Source organism: Canis lupus, chromosome 13 (assembly GCF_011100685.1).
Source record: "Canis lupus familiaris isolate Mischka breed German Shepherd chromosome 13, alternate assembly UU_Cfam_GSD_1.0, whole genome shotgun sequence".
Lineage (NCBI taxonomy): Eukaryota > Metazoa > Chordata > Mammalia > Carnivora > Canidae > Canis > Canis lupus.
In genome coordinates this window covers 18,667,281-18,690,070 of record NC_049234.1, presented here as the reverse complement: position 1 = coordinate 18,690,070, position 22,790 = coordinate 18,667,281, and the positions used below count along the sequence as shown (strand labels likewise).

At 37.7% G+C, this 22,790-nt stretch overlaps 1 protein-coding gene across 2 annotated transcripts in view; it reads right to left on the bottom strand.

Annotated features, from left to right (window-relative positions):
- The window catches only part of COLEC10 (collectin subfamily member 10), a 41,191-nt gene extending 19,889 nt beyond the window's left edge, over positions 1-21,302 (bottom strand). The window contains exon 1 of one of the 2 annotated variants that reach the window (XM_038555392.1): positions 20,919-21,302. In XM_038555392.1, coding sequence (XP_038411320.1) covers positions 20,919-21,066 — 148 coding nt within the window. In that variant the 5' untranslated portion in view covers positions 21,067-21,302. The remainder of the gene's footprint in view (positions 1-20,918) is intronic. The other variant, XM_038555391.1, reaches the window with a different exon arrangement.
- Positions 21,303-22,790: the final 1,488 nt, after the last annotated feature.

The following is a 22,790-nucleotide window of genomic DNA, read 5'->3' as shown; positions in this document are numbered from 1 at the left end:
ACATATATGTATATAAATATGTGCATGTATACATATTGCACATATTTATATGTGTGAAAAATCTTTATTTTTGCTGGAGAATTTGGCCAGTTCTGGAAACATGTACATGTACAAACATGCATGCTGATGTGTGATATATACATATACTACATATATTTATATATAATTATCTAAATATACAAAAATTATAAAAATATATAAATTATAATTTATATCTGTAAATTATTACTCTGTGACTGCATGCTTGAGAGCCTCAAAATTATAGGCATAGACCAGGAAGCTAAGAATAGAAGACAGCTAGGAATGGGGATACACAGCGGTTCTGTGTGAGCAGCACCTACCTTAGTCATAGATGGGTCTAGCTTTAGTACCTTGCCCAGTCAAGGACTGAATGAGTGCTTTAATGAAAAGTGTCTGGGGAGCACTTGGGGGCCACAGTCAATTAAGCCTCTGACTCTTGATTTTGGCTGAGGTCATGACCTGAATTGTGAGATCAAGTCCCACTTTGGGCTCCGTGCTCAGTGGGGAGTCTGTTGGAGATTCTCCCTCTGCCCCTCCTCCTGCCCATGCTCTCTCTCTAAAATAAATAAATCTAAAAAAAAAAAAAAATAGATATGTCCTGGACAGTAAATCAAAAGCCCTGGATTTTCACATCATGTTAGTCACTGATGAGTTGAGCAGACCTTCAAAATCAGTAATAGAGCTTATTGGCTTTGTAGTAAAACAGATCTGGCCCTTCTCAGCTTGACCACTCATTATCTGGAGAAATTTGGTTATGTGATATCCCTTTCTGAGTCTAATTTCCCCCTCCTGCAAATTGAACTAATAACATCTACCAAATGAGGATCCTTGTAAGAAGTTTAATAAGATAAAATGCATAAGAGACATGGAACATAATCCATGCAACAGTAGCTATTGTTATGTTTTACTTCATATTTGAGTTTCCTTATCCTCAATATGAACTTCATACCTGCACTCCCTATGTCTCTCAGTTGTTTTTTGACCAAGAAGGTAAGTAGGTGAATATGCTTTGAAAATAAAGAGCACCATACACACAATATTATGACCTGCATTATCACCACACCAATCTCAAGATAGGAAGGAGTCCTGTCCAGGCCTAGCAAAAAAGAAGTAGAAAGAAGTAAATAAAAGACTTCTAATGACAAAAGTGAAGCTTCTTGGATTAGACAGTTTGGGAGGGAGAAAGTTGAGATGTTACTTATTTATCCAGAAAAAGCATGATCAACCTCTCTTTTTCTCACAGAAGAATATTAATATATTAAGTGAAAGCATAAGTCAAGTATGGAATAGTTGGATTTCCAGGTCATGAGATTGGTTAAACATTAAGACACTTCACACGTGAAGCTCTAAAATCTCCTTTCAGGGAAGGCTTTCAAAAAAGAACACACAGATGATTTGTGTGATCAGAACAGAGAGGTGAAGTGGATGAACTAAGCGGCATTTCTTTAGATAAACTTAATAGCAAATGTTTATTGAGTAATTATAATGTATGCCAACACTGTTAATCATCATACCAATTCTAGGAGGTGGAAACTATTATGGTGCCATTTTATGAATGGAAAAACAGATTCAAAGAGGTTAATAATTTCTTGCACTTTGTCATAGAGCTTGTAGGTGGTGCAACGAAATGTGTGTCTCTGTGCCTGGAGATCCCTACCAATAAACAACTGTCCCTTCCAATTTAGGATACTGTGACCCTTAGCAGATTTGGGAGTTTAGATAATTTGACATTGTGCCAAATTTTTTGAGGATAGAAAAGGGAGATGCAGAAAGAATGACTGCTTTTATTCCTTTTTAAAAATGGAAAACAGTGGGGAAGAAAAAAAATAGCCTAGTATCTCAATGACTTAATTCACAGGGAATGTATCCTTGAGGTAGTTCAGTATCACTGAGACTTGGCTTTGCCACTCACCATCTGAGGGAGCTTGGGAAGTCCTTGACCTTTTCTAAGCCTTGATTCATTCACTCATTTGTAGAATGGACAAAATACAAGTTTCTTGAGAGAGTTTTAGGAAAGATAAAATTGCAGAAGTATTTTCCTGTAGGAAGCCCCCTCCAACACTTTCAGGCTGGGCTAAATTCTCCCTTTAATTACCTTCATGGTTGAAAATAATGAACTTTGTACTGAGTGAGCCTATTTTTCTGTGCTGTTCCTTATAGTCATCTGGACCTGTGGGATGGCTGGGGTCATGGTTGATTTATTCTAGCATCCCCATCATTTGACACAGTGTTTGACTTTTGGTGCTTAATGAATATAGTTGAACTGGATATATTTTGTTAGTCATAAAACATTTTACAAGTGTAATGGTAGTGTTTGCTGAATACTATGGGTCAAAGGGGTTCCTAGTCCTTGATACACATCCTATCACTTGATCTCTATAACAACCTTTGAGATGGATACTATTTTAAGCTCCATTTTTCAGATGAGGAAATGGGTCAAGAAAGGTTAATAACTTCCCAGGGCCACATAGCTTGCAAATGATAAAGCCAGGATTCAAACCAGGGCATCTGCCTTCAAAGCCCATGTTCTAATCAAGCTGAATGATTGGGGACAAATTCTTGTTAACATTTCTGGGGTTGGAATTGTTCTTCTGTGCAATGGGACCAAAGACTGCAAGTCCTGTTCACCAAAAGGCAAGATCAAACGCAGGCATGTATGTGAAGCACTTTGTGAATCATGAAACCACACAAATGTGAACTATTGGTGCTATTACTATTCTTCTTCCCTTCCCCATTCTTATGAGCTTTCCCTTTGATTTTCAAGTAAATATCTAACTGAAGGCAGCCAAACGAGTGACTTAGTCATCTACTGCTCCCTGGTGGCTCCTGATGGAGACCTGGGAGGGTGAAAATAGGATTATTATTCTTCTGACCTGTGTGCCTGTATTCCAGCCTGGTGGCGAGCAGGCTGCTGGCAGAGATGAAGTAAACAACTTGTGCCCTTGCCTTCAGCTTGTATCCTGAGTTCATTTGATCTTTGGGACTTGCTTTAATGAGAACAGAAGAGAGGTATAAAAGCAAGCTTTGGAAAGGATCCCCCACATGGCTCACAGTTGTCTGCTTTCATCCTCTTGGCAATATTTCATTGGATTAGTAGTGCAATTTAGACTTTCTTTTTTCTTTTAAAAATAGCTACTTACATTTTAAAATTAAATGAAAAGCTATCAATTGAAATGAACCAATTTCAATTTTACAAAAATGATTTGTTTTGGCCCCCCTAGGCCACCAGCTTGCTGTGATAATCTCTCCAGCAGAATTCCAGCAGAGCACACAGTTGACCAATTTTTCTTAGGTAAAGTTTTTTTCCCCAACAAGCAAAAAAGTCTTTTAAAATTAAATTCTAGTTTGAAATGAAATAGCTGAACTTAGGTCAGTACCCCCTGCTCAAAGGAAGCAATTATTAAAAATTAGTGAATTGGTTTTGAAAAGGCTAAAGAAAATTCACTAGAAGCTGTACTTTTCCCACAGCCAAAATAATCTTATGGGCTAGAGGAAAGTTGTTAGCAATCCTTCTCCTGATCAGCCTTAGAATTGAGTAGAATAGATGGTATGGTGTGCTTTATTAATTGAGCCAGGACTTTTCTCTAGAATATATCCTCCCCATCTCTACCTACACCTTTTTGCTGATTGCATTCTCATTCATGGAAAGCTCTGTGGTCATATCAATTATTCCCTGGACCTCTCATATGCACCAGGTGTATCAGTATGGTCATACAATGGACTATCTCCCAGTACTTTGATGTCCTCGATCACAACCTTACCCTTTCACTGAAATATTCAGCCATTCTTGGGACCTACTATGTTTGCTTTTTCCCCGTTCACTTAGTTCATCAGTCTCTCTGTGCCTTTACTTATCTCCCCATGTGTCCTGAATTCTTTCAACTCACTCATTCCTACATCACTCTCCCTAAGGCAAAAGGAGTGCCTTTCTTCGGTGAAGAGGGCTCTGGAGCAAGTTATCATTTTTCTGACGCTCAGTTTCATCCATTAAATGGAGAAAGCAATCATTACTTCATAGGATTGTTGTGTCCCTAACGGGGACAATGCATGAGAAGTGTTTAGCCCAGTGCCTGGTGCTTGGTAAAATCATCTGTTCTTCTTTTAATAAGTCAGAAGGTAGGTATAAGAATGATTATCATCCTCATCACCAGAAATGACATCTCTTTTAAATCTTCCTTGAGGTATCTTGAGGTATTCACCACCTCAATCCTTATTTTTAATCATCACTTACTTTTTTACTTGATTATGTATACTAAGTAAATTTTCACATAAAGATAAATAAATATAAATATATACCCGTTACTGAGATTTAACAATTAACATATTGCCATTGCTCCATCTATGTATTTTTATTGATTTTTTTTTAAAAAGTAAATTTCAGACATGACATATCTTCCTTAAATACTTCAGCAAATCTCTAAAAGATAAGAACATTCTCCTATGTCAATCTTAAGTTTTAATTGGCTACAGGGATTTACTAAAGTCATCTTTATGGAGTTCTGTGACCTTGTTTATCTTGGATCCATACTACTGTGCTGTATATAAACTAATAAAAAAGATAGAGGAGCAGACATTCAGAGGAGTAAACCTAGGTTTGGTGAAAACAAATCATGACAAAAATTCCATTTTTCTTCTGAAAGGACTACTAATAAATTGAGAAACGACCATGACCAGAGTGGCTGGAAGAAGGCACATTTCCACTGGTTATTCACAGAAGACTACAGTTCCTGTGAAGCTGGAATGATGTTTTGGTGAAATCTGTGGGCTTCGCTCTTACAGATCCTGAATTCAATTTCTAATTATATGCCTGTCCAGCTTTGTGAACTTAGGTATGGTATTTAACCTTTCAAAGTTTCTGTTTTATCTGTAAATAGAAATAAATAGAGTGCCTACCTGTTTAGTCTCCCAAACTGAGGGCTGTTTGCTTACTCTGAGACACATGGTACTTTGATTCATTTTGATAGCTTTATGATGGAAATTGCTGGTAGAGGAAGAAATCAATAAAAAGATTTCTTATTTCCTTTTTTCCCTGTCAAATATATTGCAGATAATGTGTAGTATTACCTGTACTGCTCCTGCCCATTCCCTGAAGGTGGGTTTTTTCAGCTCTCCAAAGGTCTTATACTCTAGAACTGGTGCCAAGCACTTGGTTAACAGGAGCCAACAGGAGAAGGTGACCTGTAATTTAAAACCAAGCATCTGCAAGCATGGCTCACTGACCCTCAAAGATAGCAGTGGTCATAAACTGTGGAGAGATTACAGACCCATGGTGACATTTCATCGCAGTTCTCTTTCCTCATTTGAGACACTGAGGGGTTTTTCTTCATATTTCTTTTAATGAAATCATAAAAAATGAGCAAGCGTGATTTCTAAAAGAAAAATGGTTTGTAGACATTACTTTGTATCCTCATTACCATGAGGCAACTTATCTGAGACCTGACCTTGGCCAACCTGGCTTAAGAGCAACAACAAAATAATAATAATAATAATAATAATAATAATAATAATAAACACTATACTCCATGAATAGAAAAAGGTCTTTCCATGACAGTAAGACAGACATCCTCTAAGAGATTTTCCAAGGCGTTTCCCAAACATTACCTTACTCAGTTATGATGAATGTGCTTGGAATAAGACCATCCTTGTAAAACAATTAATACCTTTCCTAATACATTCAAAACATTTGCAAACTATTTATTTTAGTTCTACAGCAGGAATATGGTTACAAAAGAACTAAGTTCATGTTAGTCTGTAGGAAACTGCTGCCTCTAAGGAGAAAAGCTGTCCAAGGGAGAAAGGAGCTCTTAACAAAAATGCAATTTGCCAAGGGTTTCAGCCTCAGAACCACAAGTCTTTGGAAACGTGGTCCTATGAGCAGAACAGGAATTTTGTAGTCTGTTATGGGCTGGATTGTTTCCTCACCCCCAAAATTCATATGTTGAAGCCCTAATCCTGGTACTTCAGAATGTAACTGTATTTAGACATAAGGCCTTCAAAGAGGCGATTAAGTTAAATTCTGGCTGTTTGAACAGTCCTAATCCAATCTGACTGGTGTCCTTATGAGAGAAGGAAATTTGGACACACAAAAGGATACAAAGGATGAATGCACTTACCCCTGAAAAGGCCATGTGAGGACACAGTGAAAAGGCAGCCATGTGCTAGCCAAGGAGAGAGGTCTTAGCTAACAGAGACCAAATCTGTCGACTCCTTGACCTTGCTTGGACTTCCCAGCCTCAGAACTGCAAGACAATGACTTCCTGTTGTTTAAACCACCCACTTTGTGGGTTTTTTTTTTTATTATGGCAGCCCTAGCAAACTAATTAATAGTCAGAGACCTGGGCTCAAATCTCTACTTAACAGCTCTTTAATATTATAGTAAATAAGTCCTCTCTCTGCTTCAGTTTCCTAAACCAGAAAATTGAGATAGTTACACTTTTCTTATGCAGTTGCTTAAAGATTAAATAACATTATAGATGACAGAGCTAACAGGATCCCTGTGCATCGCATGTGCCCTTATCGATCCGCTAACTATCTCATGTGTCATGGGAATCTACTGCTTTCACCTTCCTGGTACCCTCAATCTGTGCTTCCAATAACGACCCCACACATTTCCAAAGGAAATCATATTCATTTATTCTTCGTCCATGTGGTTTGAACCTAACCCACAGTGATTGGTACAGCAGTGGGCATGTGCCATAGTAAGAGGCAATGAGTCTCAATTTGGAGATAAGCCTCCTCAATAACGCAAGCAGTTACAACTTGCAAAAATGGAGACTTGTTCTTGGGGTTGCAGTGAAGACAGACTATTATTGCAATGTCTGAATCTATTTTACTGCCATGAAGGGAGAACCTTCTTTAAAATGAAGTCATTATTGAGGAATATGGTATGAAGGCTGAGTCCTGAGCACATTGTTCCAGACAGGATGTAGCACAGCTTGAGTCCTGCCCTGTGACGTGACACTATAGATTCCCCTTCTTGCCTCTGTTTGTTGGTCTAACTAACCAGTTTAAGCTTGGTTTGTATTTGGTTTCTTTCACTTGCAAACACAAGTTTCCTTACTAATAATAGAACTACTAGACACAGATCAGGAAAATGAGAGCCTTCCTCTGAGGAGATGAAAACCTTAGGTGAAGATGGGCAGATAAATATGTGATTGTTGTGATAAATGCTGGAAGAGCAGCTGTTACGGGAGCATAAGGAGGAAACACCTGTCTCTACCTGCTTACACCTGAAACTTCCATATTCTTTCTCCGGAAAATGTAAATGGGATCCCTTGCCCTGGACTCCATCAAAATAAATTTGTATTTAAAGTGAAAACTAAAATACAAATTTGTCCTTATATATGAGGCAGGCTCATACTAAAACATTCTTTTTTTTTTTTTTTTTTTTTTTTTTTTTGCACTTACTAAAACATTCTTATCAATAAAAGTTTGTGTGGATTTTTATCTTCCATTCAAACCATGCTCACATGTGTTTGGCTCACATGTCACCTCCTCTCCCCAGGAGTCTGCTCAGTGCAGACTTTCCTGCTGCCATCTCCCTCTTAACCATCAGGATTAATCTTTTTAAGTTACCCTGAAGGGAACACCCCCTGTACATCACAGCATCCACCACACTGTGTCAGATGATGGGACAGGTCAGGGAAGATACACTATTTCCTTTGTGTCCCTGGTTCTTGGCACAGAGGCTCAGATGCAACAAGTGCTTTCTCAATGAAGGTTTTCAAAAGAAAAGGAATAATCTTAAAGTGAAGATTGGTAAATGTGAGCTTAGTGACAATACAGTCACATAAGTTGGTAATTGATTGAAATGTCATTCTCACAAATGGCTGATTAATGAATGGACTTGAGTTGGCCAGTGGAGAAGTCTGTGTGATGGCTTGTGATCTAGGAGGGCAGCCAGACTGGCTCTACTGTTCCTTCTGCCGCATATTTTTGCTTCCTCCTCTTATTTGCTGGTGTCTCCCAATATCACTGCCATGCTCTAATCTCCCAGGCTAAGTACTCAAATTGGTTTTGGCTATTCATCCTTCCTAACTTCCACCTTGATTCTTACTTTTTCTCCTTTCTTTTCCCTCTTATTCTATCTCTCTCTGTCCTCATACTCCAGCCCTTAGTCTTTGCAGGTGGCCCCTACATGGTCTTCATGGTGTTTTATTCACTAGTGACTCCAAGTACCTAGAATAGTGTCTGTTCAATGAACAACTGTTGAAATACTGATTTCCTTATATCTGAGCTTCACTTTTTCAAATCATCTTGCAGACTGATCTTTATAAAAATCACATTTTCATTACAAAACTGCCCTATTCAAAACATTTCAGCAGTTCCTCTGTATTTCTAGGCCACATCCAATCGAGTTAGTCTAGCATTTGGACTTTCACAGACTGGGCATCAGTAGAACTTTCTAGCATTATTTTCTGACATTGACTTTCATAATCTTCTATTCCTGTTCAACTTGTTTATTCATTTTTCATTAAAATGTCTTTCAATTCATGCCTCCATTGAAAGGCTTTTCTCTCTGTTTGAAGCTCATCTCTTTGGAGGAAAAAAAGCAGAAGTTATAAAAGAAAAGAAAGATATCTTTGACCATATAAGAAATTAAAAGTTTCTATATGATAAAAGGAGTCACATCAATATATAGAGTTTGTAAACAAATATATGACAGACAAGGAAAAAATCAAACACTAAGACATCAAAAATGATTAATATTCTTAACATGCAAAAAGCTTTTGCAAAAAGACAATAAGTGAAATAAAAAGGTGATCTAAAAATATAAATAATAAATAATAGATGAACAATGCCCATACTCACTACTCATCAGAAAAATAGTATATATGGAAATGTCTATATCATATTTTGCCATCAGACTTAGTAACAATTTAAAAAGACTACAGCATTCAAGGATGCCATAGATGCAGAAAGTACTCACTCATTGCTTCTGGCAACATGAATTGCTACAGTGTTTCTGGAAGCTAGTCTGTCAATAAGGATTAAAATAAAGAATCCACATCTTCCATTTTACCTTAGGGAATCTATTTCATGGGAATAACTTTAAGAACTAACATATAGGGACACCTGGGTGGCTCAGTGGTTGAGCGTCTGCCTTCAGTTCAGGGTGTGATCCTGGAATCTCAGGATCAAGTCCCACATCGGGCTCCCTGCGGGGAGCCTGCTTCTTCCTCTGTGTATGTCTCTGCCTCTCTCTCTGTGTCTCTCATGAATAAATAAATAAAATCTTTAAAAAAAAGGACTAACAGATATATGTGTGTGCATATTTATATATATGAGAATGTTTGTAGTAGCAAAAACAAAAACCACAATCTGAAAGTGTACCATCATGAAACTGATGAAAAATAATGTGTTTAGAAAGACCTCTGAAGAAGACGTGATCTCCATGTCATTTTATATAAAGAAAGTCTCTTGGAGAGTCATATGCATATGATACTATTTAGAAGAAAGAATAAACAGAAAAATATAGAGCAATGTGTTAATACCAAGCTATTAATGATGGTTACATGGGATAAGTGGGTGTGGAAAGGGAAGAGTCTCAGTAAAAAGTGAGATCATTAGCATTTTCTTTACACATCTTTATTCAGCACATATTTTCACATGCTATATTTTTTAATTAGTTTTTTATTTAAATTAAATTTATTTAACAAATATTGTATTGTTAGTCAGGGGTAGAATTTAGTGATTCATCACTTGCATGTAACACCCAGTGCTCATTCCATCTCATGCCCTCCTTAATGCCCATCACCCAGAAACTCATTCCATTCCCTGCCTCCTCCCCTCCAGCAACCCTCAGTTTGTTTCCTAGAGTTTGACATCTCTTATGGTTTGCCTCCCTTTCTGTTTGCATTTTATTTTATTTTTCCTTCCCTTCCCCTATGTTCATCTGTTTTGTTTCTTAAATTCCACATGAGTGAAATCATATGGTATTTTTCTTTCTCTGACTTATTTTGCTTAGTGTAGTACACATGCTATATGTTTAAACAATCATGAAATACTCTTACAATTTGAAAAATATATCATAAATAATGTAAAGAAACTGTGGAGCTTCTCTCCCTTTGTAAATTTTACCAATTAGCCTTGTCTCAAATTCTAAATTCTCTGAATTTATTGATAGAATTATTTCCTTGGTAATTCACCATCTGGTTCCTTGTTACTACTCTCTAATTGCTGCCTTGGAGTATTATTTTAAAATGCACTGTTATTTAACTTTTTGTATTAATGTCAACTACTTAATTATAGTGTAAGTTTCTTGTTTTCAGGGCAAATATTTTACACTTTGTTCTCAAGAGCTACTCAAAACTTCACAATTTGCTCACTCACTCATTCATTCCTTGAACAAATATTTATTGAGTCTTACTAGCTACAAAGTCCTCTGTTCAGTCCTGGGCATACAGCACTGTCTCAGACCAGACATGATCTAAACCTAAAAGTTTGGTAGGAAGGAGACACCAAACAAGGTCTTATAAATGTTATGAGCATTATGAATAGGAAATTGTCATGTGTGTGGTTGGCATCTAATAAGGTGGGATTTTTGAAAAGATCAATGCTCTTTTTCCTTCTCCCTGGTGAGGAGATTTGGCTTTTATTCATCTATACTGCTCTTTCCTCAAATGACAAGATAATGTATCAAATAAGGAAATAGAATAGAAATTTTTTTCCTCTATAAAAACAAGCTAAACATGCTAAACAAGGCAAGGAAATACAATAGGTAAAGACATCTATTGTGATTAATTTATCTAATAATAATATCAATGATACTAATGAAACAATGTTTAGTGGGTGCTTCCTATGATCCAGTCCAGGTTGTTGATGTGTATGACCATGACGTCAACCAATCCCTTTATTGTGCTCCATCAATTTCAGAGATCCATAAACTTTACTCCCCTTGCAGCTACTTTTTGAATAACCTAGCAAAGAAAAGTGGATTTCAAGGATCCTGCAGTGTTTCCTACTTGAATTACAAAGACCTCCTCTTTGCAGGTTTATTTGGTTTAAGAATTACTACATGGAACCTGTAAGTCTTTTGTTGTCATTCCATGTCTGAGCAACAGGGAGGAAAAAAAAAAACTAACATTGTACTTAATGAAAAATACAATATTAAGATTTGTTGGGCAGGTTTTCTTCCTCCTGCACATATCACTCATTATTAAAATGCATTCACAGCCAAGTCAGTAGTAACAAATGCAAAGAGGAACTCCATCCATCTAGGAATGAAGTGGCGTGCTTCTGCAATATAATGCAATTGTTAAGAGCAGAAGATCTGGGATCTGAGGGCTTAGTTCAAGTCCAAGCTCCATTGAGACCTTCACTGGCAACCCCCTTAAATTCCATAAGTCGAAGTCCCCTATTAGTACATCAGAGTAGTGAAATATCTCCCTTACAGTGTTGTTGAGAGAAGTAAATGTGATAATGCATATGAAACGTCAAATGGTGCCTGGAATGCCGTGAGCGCTTGTGAAATTTGTGTTATAACAATTATCATCCAACAGCCACCCAGAATTTCTAGGCACTAGAAATTAGAGGGATAAAGAAGAGGCCAAGGGCAGACAATACCCCTTTTAGCACATACCATGGCTGTGCAGATTTGCAACTCCCTGGCCGATGTGTATTTTTGCTTCCAGAGATTTGTGCCTCTAGCATTAAAACGTTTACAACACTCTGTAGATGTAACACACAATATTCTGTCTAAAATTCCTTTCAGTACAAAGTGGGGCAGAAACTAATGTAAAGAAAACGAATAGCATTATAAGTAATAACTATGATTATATTCCAACATCCCAATCCATGGACATCCCACCTATCTGTGAGAATAGCAGAGTCGTCCCTGATGAGTCCACTAAATGAGACAAGTTATAAAAACCATGAGTCAAGACAAATAGTGTTATTTGTTTTTGTAGAGAAGAAATGCCTAAAAAATATTTACGGTATCTATTTTCAACTGCCTGCTGGACTTTTCCATCTGGATGTCCAGAGGCGGTTCAAACTGTTCAGAACTCATTGTAATCTGCCAATTTTACTTCTGAAATCTTTCTCTAATCCCACCCCTTTCTCCCTACCCCAACAACACTAATTCATCTCCTGTTTTTAGTTCATGATCCACCAGGAGCTTCTCACATCCTTTCAGTCCTCTAGCCTATCTTCAACTCAGCCAAGAGATTTGTCTACTTGAAAAAAAGTCTAAGTTGCTTCATTCTCCTACTCAGACTTCCATTGGCTCTTCTGGTTTATAATTTGGCTAGTCAGACCTGATACAATCTTACAACCTCTACAGGATGCTTATGAAAACTGAAAAAAAGAAAAAAAGAAGAAAGAAAATCCACAGTATAAGGAATATTAGATTAACAAAGTGTAATGAGTATCCATTTACAATGAAGCCATTGGCTAGAATAGGGAAAACATTCTATGCTCTATGTTCTTAAAAAATTGATTCTATTTACCTAAAAGGAGGCAGAATAACACTCAGTTTTTCCTCCATCGGTCACCCGTGTTTCAACAGTAGGTCTCTATGATTAGAAAGTGATGTCAATCATTTTGTTGCATTAGTGATGCATTTTGACATGGCACAGTACTGTGCCCTAACCTCCCACACCCGCATGTATTTCTAATTCCAAAAAGTAAGATAGGAAGGAATGCAGGAAAACAGGCAGTAAAATAATAGATTTGGGGGAGATTCAGTTCTCAATGCGAAAGCCTTGTAGGCAGGTGCAGGAATACCTTGGCATCAGTGAATGCTGAGCATTTTAATTTTGCATACTCTCATCTGTGCAGAGTTAAAATGTTAGAGCATCAGGAAGAGAGAGCAGGAGAGAGTTCCATATTAGCATGGTTGGGTCATCTTAGAATAATACTACCATTGCATTGCCTCCCATCAGGGTCCTCTAAGTTAGGAAAGAAGGCCATATCCCTTGCTTTTGTATGCTCCATATGAGCATTATTTCAGTGTATTTGGTTTGTGTCTATGGGCCACTAGTGACGTTGCCGCAGGATCACTGGTGGCATGGTCTAGCTTTGCTCTTCAAGTGCTAGGATAAATCCATTCTAGAGACTTTCCTTTGTAATATATCCAAGTCCCTTCATCTCTTTGGGGACTTTGACTTTGGTCTGCAGCATATTGTCACACTTGTATCACTCCATCTCCCAAGTTCCTGTTGGACTAAGGGGCTATTTGGTCACTCAGCATGTAGTATGAAGCGGGTGGGGGGGCGGGGGGTCCAAAATTCTCTTCTAGATTTTTGTTTATCTCAAGCAAGGTAGAACACCAACATTTAAACTATTTTTGACTGCACTCAATACTATAATGTCTCGCATATACACTCATCCCTGGCTGATGTCAAATAAATGACCCTCAGAAGGGTTACAGGCAAGAGTAGTGTGCTTTAGTTCCTTTACTTTATTATTTATTTACTTATTTGTCTCCCTTTTTAAAATGGGAATAATGATTCCTATAGTATGTCAAAGGAGCTAAAGAAAAATAACTGAGGGATCCCTGGGTGGCGCAGCGGTTTGGCGCCTGCCTTTGGCCCAGGGCGCGATCCTGGAGACCCAGGATCGAATCCCACGTCGGGCTCCCGGTGCATGGAGCCTGCTTCTCCCTCTGCCTGTGTCTCTGCCTCTCTCTCTCTCTCTGTGACTGTCATAAATAAATAAATAAAAATATTAAAAAAATAAAAATAAATAAAAAAATTAAAAAAAAGAAAAATAACTGATAAACCCTTTGTAAATTCTAAAGACTCCTATAATTTAACAGATACAAGTATTGTCAAGTGGCCACAAGAGACCTGAAATGATGGTCTAGAATTTTTAAATCAAGAACAATCACAATAAATAATTTGAAAACAATTAAATTATTCAGATACTACTTCAATTGAGTCTCTGAGTGTCAGTTTTTTACTATGCATATTTATAATTACAATTTATAAAAGATCAGAGAATGCTCTAGAATATAATTTAAAGAATTTTGTAAAAAAAAGAATTTTGTAAAATTATAGAATATTGCAGATCAAATATGTGGTAAAAAAACCAGACAGACTGGTTATGGATTGCAATATTCAGAAAAGATGAAAAAGGCCAAATAACACCATTTCTAACAGAAGTAGAATTTCATGAATAAAAAACATGAGACTTAAATGGTGTCTGGCCTACACATATGATCGATGACCCAAGGCCAACAAAACTGCCTTTCCGGGGCACAGGAAAATATTCCTTACAGGAAGAAAAAAAGACCTAAAAGCAGAGAAAACATTCTTTCTCTTGAGCTTTGCTAATCCATGGTTTTTGAATACTTAAAGGGTCCTTGGCAATATGTCAAGGACAATACCAAGTGCTTTGTATGGTTTAACTCATTTCTTCTCACCATGGCCCTATGAAGTAGTCACACCTATCCCATCTTTTCTTACTGAAAAGAAAACTAGGGATCCCTGGGTGGCGCAGCGGTTTGGCGCCTGCCTTTGGCCCAGGGCGCGATCCTGGAGACCCGGGATCGGATCCCACGTCGGGCTCCCGGTGCATGGAGCCTGCTTCTCCCTCTGCCTGTGTCTCTGCCTCTCTCTCTCTCTCTCTGTGACTATCATGAATAAATAAATAAAATCTTTAAAAAAAAAAAAAAAAAAAAAAAAAAAAAAAAAAAGAAAACTAAAGTTCGGTTTTGTGGGTTTTAACTCATTTAACTCATACCCCATTATATCCCTGGGGGTATTTATACTGTTATTATTCCTATTTAATTGATACAGAACATCAGGCTCAGTTGGAGAACAAGGGAAAGAAGGCAACAGGAGGGAAGAGAAAGAGGAGGCTCAGGTTTGTGAACTACTGATAAAAGTTGACTTCACAGTGGGATCACAATAGGCAGGAAATTGCATCAAAGAGCAGAAGGTGGTGGGTATATCCCTGATGGATTTCTACTTGAGGAGCCAACTTTACAGTCTGTGAGCATTTCATTATGCATGTGGGAAAAGAGGGAGCTTATAGTAATGGAAAATGGAAGCTGGGGATCCCTGGGTGGCTCAGCGGTTTAGCACCTGCCTTCGGCCCAGGGCATGTCCTGGAGTACCGGGATCGAGTCCCATGTCGGGCTCCCTGCATGGAGCCTGCTTCTTCCATCTGCCTGTTTCTCTGCCTCTCTTTCTGTGTCTCTCATGAATAAATAAAATATTAAAAAAAAAAAAAAGAAAATGGAAGCTAATGGGAAAAATGAGGAGACCTAAGTCATATGCTACACATGTTTAATTTTCAAATTAAGCATTATCTCCATTTAAAAAATGAAGACACTAAGGCTTAAGGTCGCATGAACAGGTAAGTGACAGAGCTCAAATTCAAAGTCCATGATCTTTGCCAGCATGCAAGTACTTACTACTATGGCCTAGTGGTGACTGATGGATAGCCAAGTTATTGTGCAAGGGAATTGAGTAAAGGAGTGGCTTGGGTAAAGAATACATCCTTATTAAAATGAAACAAGCTAATATTTTTTATCATTATCATTCAGTACCCCCTGACTCATCTTTGCTCACACTTTGATTGACTGGAGTTTTACTCTTCCCTTTCTGGTCTAACCTTGAGATGCTTTCTTGGCATCTACCCAAAGGAAAAAGGAAAAGAAAAATGGTCCAGAGCACCCTGGTCAAGCCACTTAAATTTTTGGTCTGTCTTTATGCATAAAATACATATTAAAACTCTCAATGAAAGAAGGTAGTGAATTAATACAGTTAATATAAAGGTCTTGGGAAAATACCTACTTGCTTAACCTCTCTGATAAAGCTGCCAGAAAGAAATTAGCAACTTAATTTATATCAAGGTGACCGAGCTAAAACAATTCTGTACCATGTTTATACATTGACCTCACAGAACTCCTTTTCTAATGTTAATTTATAAAATTAAATGAAGAATAATTTCATGCTTAATGAGAATGATAAAACATGAGGATGATGATTTAAATGGCAGAATGGAACAATGACTGGCCTGGCGATTGGAATCTGAGTTCCAGTTCTAGCCCTGCCACCAGTTAATCACTGTGTGACCTAAACGAGTTATTTTACCTCTCTGGGCTTCAGCTTTAACAAATGTAAAAACATCTAGTATTAAACCAAATTATCTCTGATAGTTACATTATGGGTAGTAAGACTTACAATTTGGCTGTGAAAATGATCCAGACATTCCCTGGCATATCTGGCCATCTGTTTGGGAAAGTCAGGAGAAGGCTTGTTTGCACTGGAGGCTGAGAAGTTACCTGGAAATAACTCAAGTTGTGCCAGTTGCTAGGATCCAGAGACTGACGGGGTATCAGATAGGGCCCTACCATGCAAATGACATTTGAGCTAAAATGTAAATGAGGAGAAGGAATGATCCTTGGGGAGATCTGGCCTGGGGTAAGTTTGAGCCAGACAGAAGAAACATCAAGGACAAAGATATTGGGCTAACAATGAGAGACAAAGCAAGAATGCCTGAATCAGACTACAAGTGGAAAAGCAGTTTGATGTAGGAGAAGTAGAGAGAAGCCAGATGGATTACAAAAAAGCTTTTAGGCCACACACACAAAAGTCATTGGGGGGAAATAGCTCCTAAATAAAGAAGCTAATGGAATCCAACATAAGCAATAGGCAAAATATCTTTAATTTCCAAACAAACTAATGAAGTAATGGAGTTGATTATCAAAAAGGAGGGATATCATTACTTTCAGCATATTTTAATATCCAGTACAATGTTGAGCTGTAAGGTTGCATGAACATTATGTTCTTAGGCATCGTTGCATCCATTTCTTATCACAAAGGGGTCAGTAGACTATATTTTCAAACTTGATTCTGATAGAAACCAGCAGATGTCATGGAATGGTACTGGACCCGGAGCCAGGAGGCCAGGGCTAAAGTTAAAATTGTGTATCTGTTCTTTAAGTATGTGAGAGACCTTGACAGTTCTACTTGGCCTCGTTGAGATTGTTTCCTTATCTTTTAAGTTTAAAGTAATTGCTGTCACATAGGGCAATTGTGAAAATTAAACAAGATAATCTACTTGAAAATACTTTCGAAATTATGAACCATCACTCAAATATTCTTATTATTTCTACATTTCTTTTGAACATTTCTTGTTAAAATTTCTTGCCACTGCTGTTTTCAAGTAAAACCACTAGAGGTCAGAATTTTACACGAGTTGTTTAATAAAGAAACCAGGAAGGTGGGAAAGACATTTTCTACTAAACAGCATAAAATAATAAATTTAGGCATAGAAAGGAAAATAAAGATGGCTTTCAACAGAGAAGTTTTGATAATTGGAACATTACTTAACCCCAACATTGTTACTCAACAGACTTAGATAAACAAGGAGAAGAAGGGAAAATAAATAGAATTTAATTATCTATTTATGATGTCTACACTGCTTAAAGTATACATTTATTAGCTTATATTATTCTTAAAACAGTTCTCTAATGAAGCACTTTGCAAATAAAGGAACTAAACACAAATATATCTTATAGCATACTGGAGATCAAACAGATTGAATTCAATGTCTTTCTTCCCACCAATTTATGCTTGGGAAATAATGCAGTAAAAAATGGTGAGTCGATATTGGACAATATATTATATGACAGGTTAGCATTACTTGTTTTCCTCTTGCAACTCTAAATAGTTTATTTAGTTCCCAGCCTTCCAAATGCATTTAAAGAAAACGCCTTTTATTGTTTCTCAGAGTATCTAGAAGTTTCTGAGCACAGTACTGGTAACTATAGTATTGACATGATTTGCTGTAGAGAAAAATGATAGACCAGCTTGCTTGTAGGAAAAATATATTGAACAGAAGCAATAATTCAGTCCTTTAAAATGTTTCCTTCGCCAACAAGCTTGTTTTTCTTTATTGTTAGTATTTGGTTTTTGCAGAAATAAATATGCAAATCTGCCTTGTTCAGAGGTAGGGAGGAGCTATTATGTTCAGGAATGAAATAGGGTAGACGGCTGTTTGTGTCTTGAGAGATGACAAAAACTAACTCTTTTTTTTCATTTGTAGGCACAGCATCTAGCATGGTGCAGTGCAGAGGGTGGCAGAGAGGCGGTGATGGAGATACACATGTTGCTCCATGCACATGAATATAGGCAATTTGCAAAGAAAAAACTGAGTCAACCGAGCCCTGAGTCCAACAGCTTGCAATCTAATATCCAGCTTGAAATGTAAACATGTTCTAGGATAAGTGCTTTAATTTGAAACCTTTAGCACCTAAGATGAGGCCTGAGATGTAGAAGGTATTCCATACATTACATTCCAGAATTGTAGAGTGTCTTTAATAAGGAGGGAACTTAGGAATGCCTGGGTGGCTCAGTGGTTGAGCATTGGCCTTTGGCTCGCACTCTGCACCACCAAACCTGTGTCCAGTGCCCCTGTTTGGAATTGTGCAATGGCAACTCTACCATCATATGACCGAATGGCGGAAGTTGCTTAAAGTAGCATCTTTCAAATACTTGGTGGCTTTACAGATATGCATGGCCTTGATAACTCAGGCAGTTTCGTGGGTGTTCTTGAACCTGAAGATTTGAATTCCTTGATCTGCATGTGTTTGTTGGGCCGAGCAAGTAGGGAAGCATTTTTCAAAATGACCTTGGCCACATACAGGCACAGAATAAAACCCATTTTTAATGGTTTTCCTAGCTGGTTCTCCTCATGTCTGATCTGTCTCAGTTAACAAAGGATCAACGCAGCGGGCATTCAGGTTTTAACTGCCTTTTTCTGTGCACAAGTTCCCACTCTCAATTGAGTGTTTCCTTCTTTGAGCTAACTATGTATCTGTCCACAGAGGACCTACAACATCCTCCCTGATTTCAGTAAAATGGAGACAGTAGACTGATCTAAAGCCAGATACCAAGAATTTAGACTGGTTAATGGGAAAGGATCCAGTAGGGCAGAGACAAGGAGAAGTGGTAGCTAGGAATGACTGGGTGGCTCAGCAGTTGAGCGCCTGCCTTCGGCTCAGGGCATAATCCTGCATGGAGCCTGCTTCTCCCTCTGCCTGTGTCTCTGCCTCTCTTTGTGTGTCTCTTATGAATAAATAAATAACATCGTAAAAAAAATAAGAAGGGAACTTAGAATTCATTTTGATGCAAAGCCCTCAGGCTCTGGGGGAAGAAAAAATCATGCTAGGTCCTAGTTAGGAACGTAGTTCTGGAACCCCAGGGTTCAAGAGAACACAGGCTCAGGAAGAGTGAAGGATTTACATTGTTTGAAATCTTAGCAAGGTTTCTAGTGGGAAGGGGAACATTTTACATCAAGAAATTGGGACGCCTGGGTACCTCAGTGGTTGAGTGTCTGCCTTTGGCTCAGGGCGTGATCCCAGTCCCAGGATCGAGTCCCACATTGGGCTCCCTGCGAGAAGCCTGCCCCTCTCCCTCTACCTGTGTCTCTGCCTCTCTCTCTCTCTCTCTGTGTCTCTCATGAATAAATAAATAAAATCTCAAAGAAAAAAAAAAAAAAGAAATGGGAATAGGAAGACCGTGACGAACAGGCTGCTAGTATCTAATAAAAATTAATTGCCCACTCTTGCCTCCTAAGTTTTTCTATTTATTGCTTATGGCACTAATATATGTTATTTAATGCATCTCTTATGCCTAAAATAATGCTTGGCACTTAATAGGTACTCGATATATTTTGGCCAAATTGGAATAAATAGAATTGTGGTACTGGAATGCATGATATTTTGGATGTTACTTTGACAAACTCTGTGCATTCTTCTAGCTTGAAAGCTGTAGTTCTCGGCAAGGAAAATTGTTTAACAGTATTATTTCCAAATGGACTCTCTCATTTGCAGGGACAAGGAAAACTTTAATTTTCAGCATTTTCCATGATACCCCAGGAATAACACAAAGTTATCTGTACATTATTGGAAAGTCCAATAATAGTTTTAAGTAAATACTTTTATTTCTAATCAAAACTTTCTTTTCTGAACATTTGCCCTTGCATTATTCATTTATTCACCCAAGAAATTATTTGGAAGCCCCAAGGTCTCATTGTTCCTCCCTGCATTTATTTTATGGTATCAAAGGTTAAAGCTTGGATTGCAATCTTAGGAGGAAATTAATTCACTGATTAAGAAAAATGCACTTTAAGCAATACACATTTAAATAACTGACAAGCATAAGACGATGTATTTCTGCTTTTTCTGAAAGACCCTTTTTTTCTACTTAAAATTTTAAGCAGCTGCAATTCTTCCACCCTATAGCCTGGAGAAACATAACATGAATTACTAATGCGGAAGCACCAATTTGCACTGCAGTGACCACTTTTAGAACAAAAGGGTCAGAACTGAAACCAGGAAAACAGCAGCATTTTTTATCAACCAGTTGCTTGAAGCACATTTAGACCTTGGCTCTACTTGAAAAAATTCTGCAATACTCTATCATCCTTCAGCTGAAGGCACTTGGGCCCAAAGACTCAACTTTCAATAAATAACTGTTCATTTATACGCTACCTGCAACCTTGACAAAATTTCTCTTTTTCATGGGAAGCCCACTAATTTATGAAATATATGAGAGATATAATTTTCTTGTTACTGAGCTTTTGCCTGGCAACTTTACCAAAATCAGTGTTGAGAAAAGCATTGGAATAAAATCAGCCCAAGAACAGAGATGGTCTTAAGGAAAGTATTCCTGAAAGGCTAAAGTCTCAGCTTATGTTTCCCTGGGACAGCAGGGAGAAGAGAATTTTCCCCTGCTCTGGGTGAGTTCTACACCCTCCCAGCATTCTCCTACCTAATAACATCAAGGAAGGTTTTTAAATAGATAACAGGCCATTGATTTTCCAAAATAGAAGGAAAGGACGCTAGGGAGAAAAGAACGTCATCGAGAGTTACAATAGGGTTGAAGGAGGAGAGAAGAGAGTTCACTTATCATTTATGAACATTTTGTTTCTTTCCTCACCTTTGGGTCCTGGTGCAATTGTGTGTGTGGCACAGACTTCAGTGGTAGGACGACTATCCATATCCAGACCTAGACTCTGAATTTGCAAAAGAAAGAGCACCAGAAGGATGAACTGGTTTCTTCGAAGTAGGGCTCCAAAGCCACTCATTGCTGTGGTTCTTCAAAAGAGGATTGCCCAGGAGTACCAAATAAGTAGCTTTATTTTAAATAAAACTTCTGCTTCAAAGAAAAAAAGTAAAGTATCTGGAGCACACATTCCAAAAAGGGCTACATAGACAAGTAGGAAGCATATCCTAGGTTGTTTATTTTCTCAGTATTCCAAATGGACCATACATTGTCCAGACTGTTTATTTTCAAGTGACAACAGTTTACTGGAAATTATCGCTGAACTAAACACTCGAGAAGAAACAACCCAGAGAATGGAGAGGATAGAGATGATTTCGCTCAGTACATGAGCTGACAATTTAATATCCCATATTGCATTTGTATGTTGGGTTCCAGAAAGATTGAGCCAGAGATTGCTTGAATTACCTGCATATTATAGATACACCATGCAGGGCTTTGAGCTCTTCATAAGGAAATTTCATTACCTGTTTGTGGCAGCTGAATGCTAGTGCTCCCATTGCTCTTCATGACCTTATTTCCTTCTCTTGTTACAAAGAATTGTCTTGGGATTAAATCCCAAAGGAAAGAACACCAGTTTTTCTGCAAAGCAATTGGCAATAGGTATCAAGAATATTAAAAAATGTCTATAGCCTTTGGTCTAGTGATTGCTTTTCTAGTACACTATTTTAAGAAAATATCTTGAAATGTGGACAAAGTTTTATTTAAGAAAATATGGTAAAAAGAGGAAGGGACATCAATCACCTAACAATGCATTGGGATTGGCAAATCATAGTAAATACAAACATATGAGAGAGTATGACATGACCATTTTATTAAAATGATGTTTGTAGCAAGTTTTTGATAAAATGGGGGGAAGAAGCTTATGTTTTTATGTTTCTTAAAAAGCAGGATAGATATAGATAATAGAGATGCAGATATAGACATATATACAGGAATAGAAATAGAGATCATTCTTCCTTTCTCTATCTTCTATCTATCATCTGTCATCTCTCTTTCTTCATCCATCCATCCATCCATCCATCCATCCATCCATCCATCCACCTATCTATTCCATCAACCCATGACCTGTATGAATAGCCTAGGTTTAGTAGGATATTAAAAAACTAGAACTAGAATCACATATAATAAAAGATGCCTTACCTTCTCTACTCTTGAGAGGCATGTTAACTAAGAGTTAGGCTAGAAGGGGTTTTAGATCTACTTTCCTTGAAATTGGAAAAGAAGGACCTTATATATCCTCATAAGGGCTAATGAAGAATTATTTCTAAGAGATGTCATTATAAGTAATCATCAATCTAAGAAATACAGGTGTATTAGTTTCCTAGGGCTGCTGTAACAAAGTGCCAAAAACTGAATGGCTTAAATAACAAAAATTTATTGTCTCATAGTTCTGGAGGCTGGAAAAAGTGTTGGCAAAACTATGCTTGTTTTGAAGACACCAGGAAAGGATCTATTCCAGGCCCCTATCCTACCAATTTCTGGTATTTGTTTGGCTTGTGACAGCACAGTTCCAGTCTTCATGTGACATTCTCCCTGTGTGCATCTGTGTGTGTCTCTCTGTGTTAAATATTTCCCTTTTTATAAGCATACCATTCATAATGGATTAGCACCCCTCCCCATCAGTGATCTCATTTTAACTTGATTATCTCTTAACAATCTATCTCTAACTACAGTTAAATTATGAGGTACTGAGAGTTAGGATTTCAACATATGAATTTTCTTTTGTCTGAGAGGACACAATTCAAC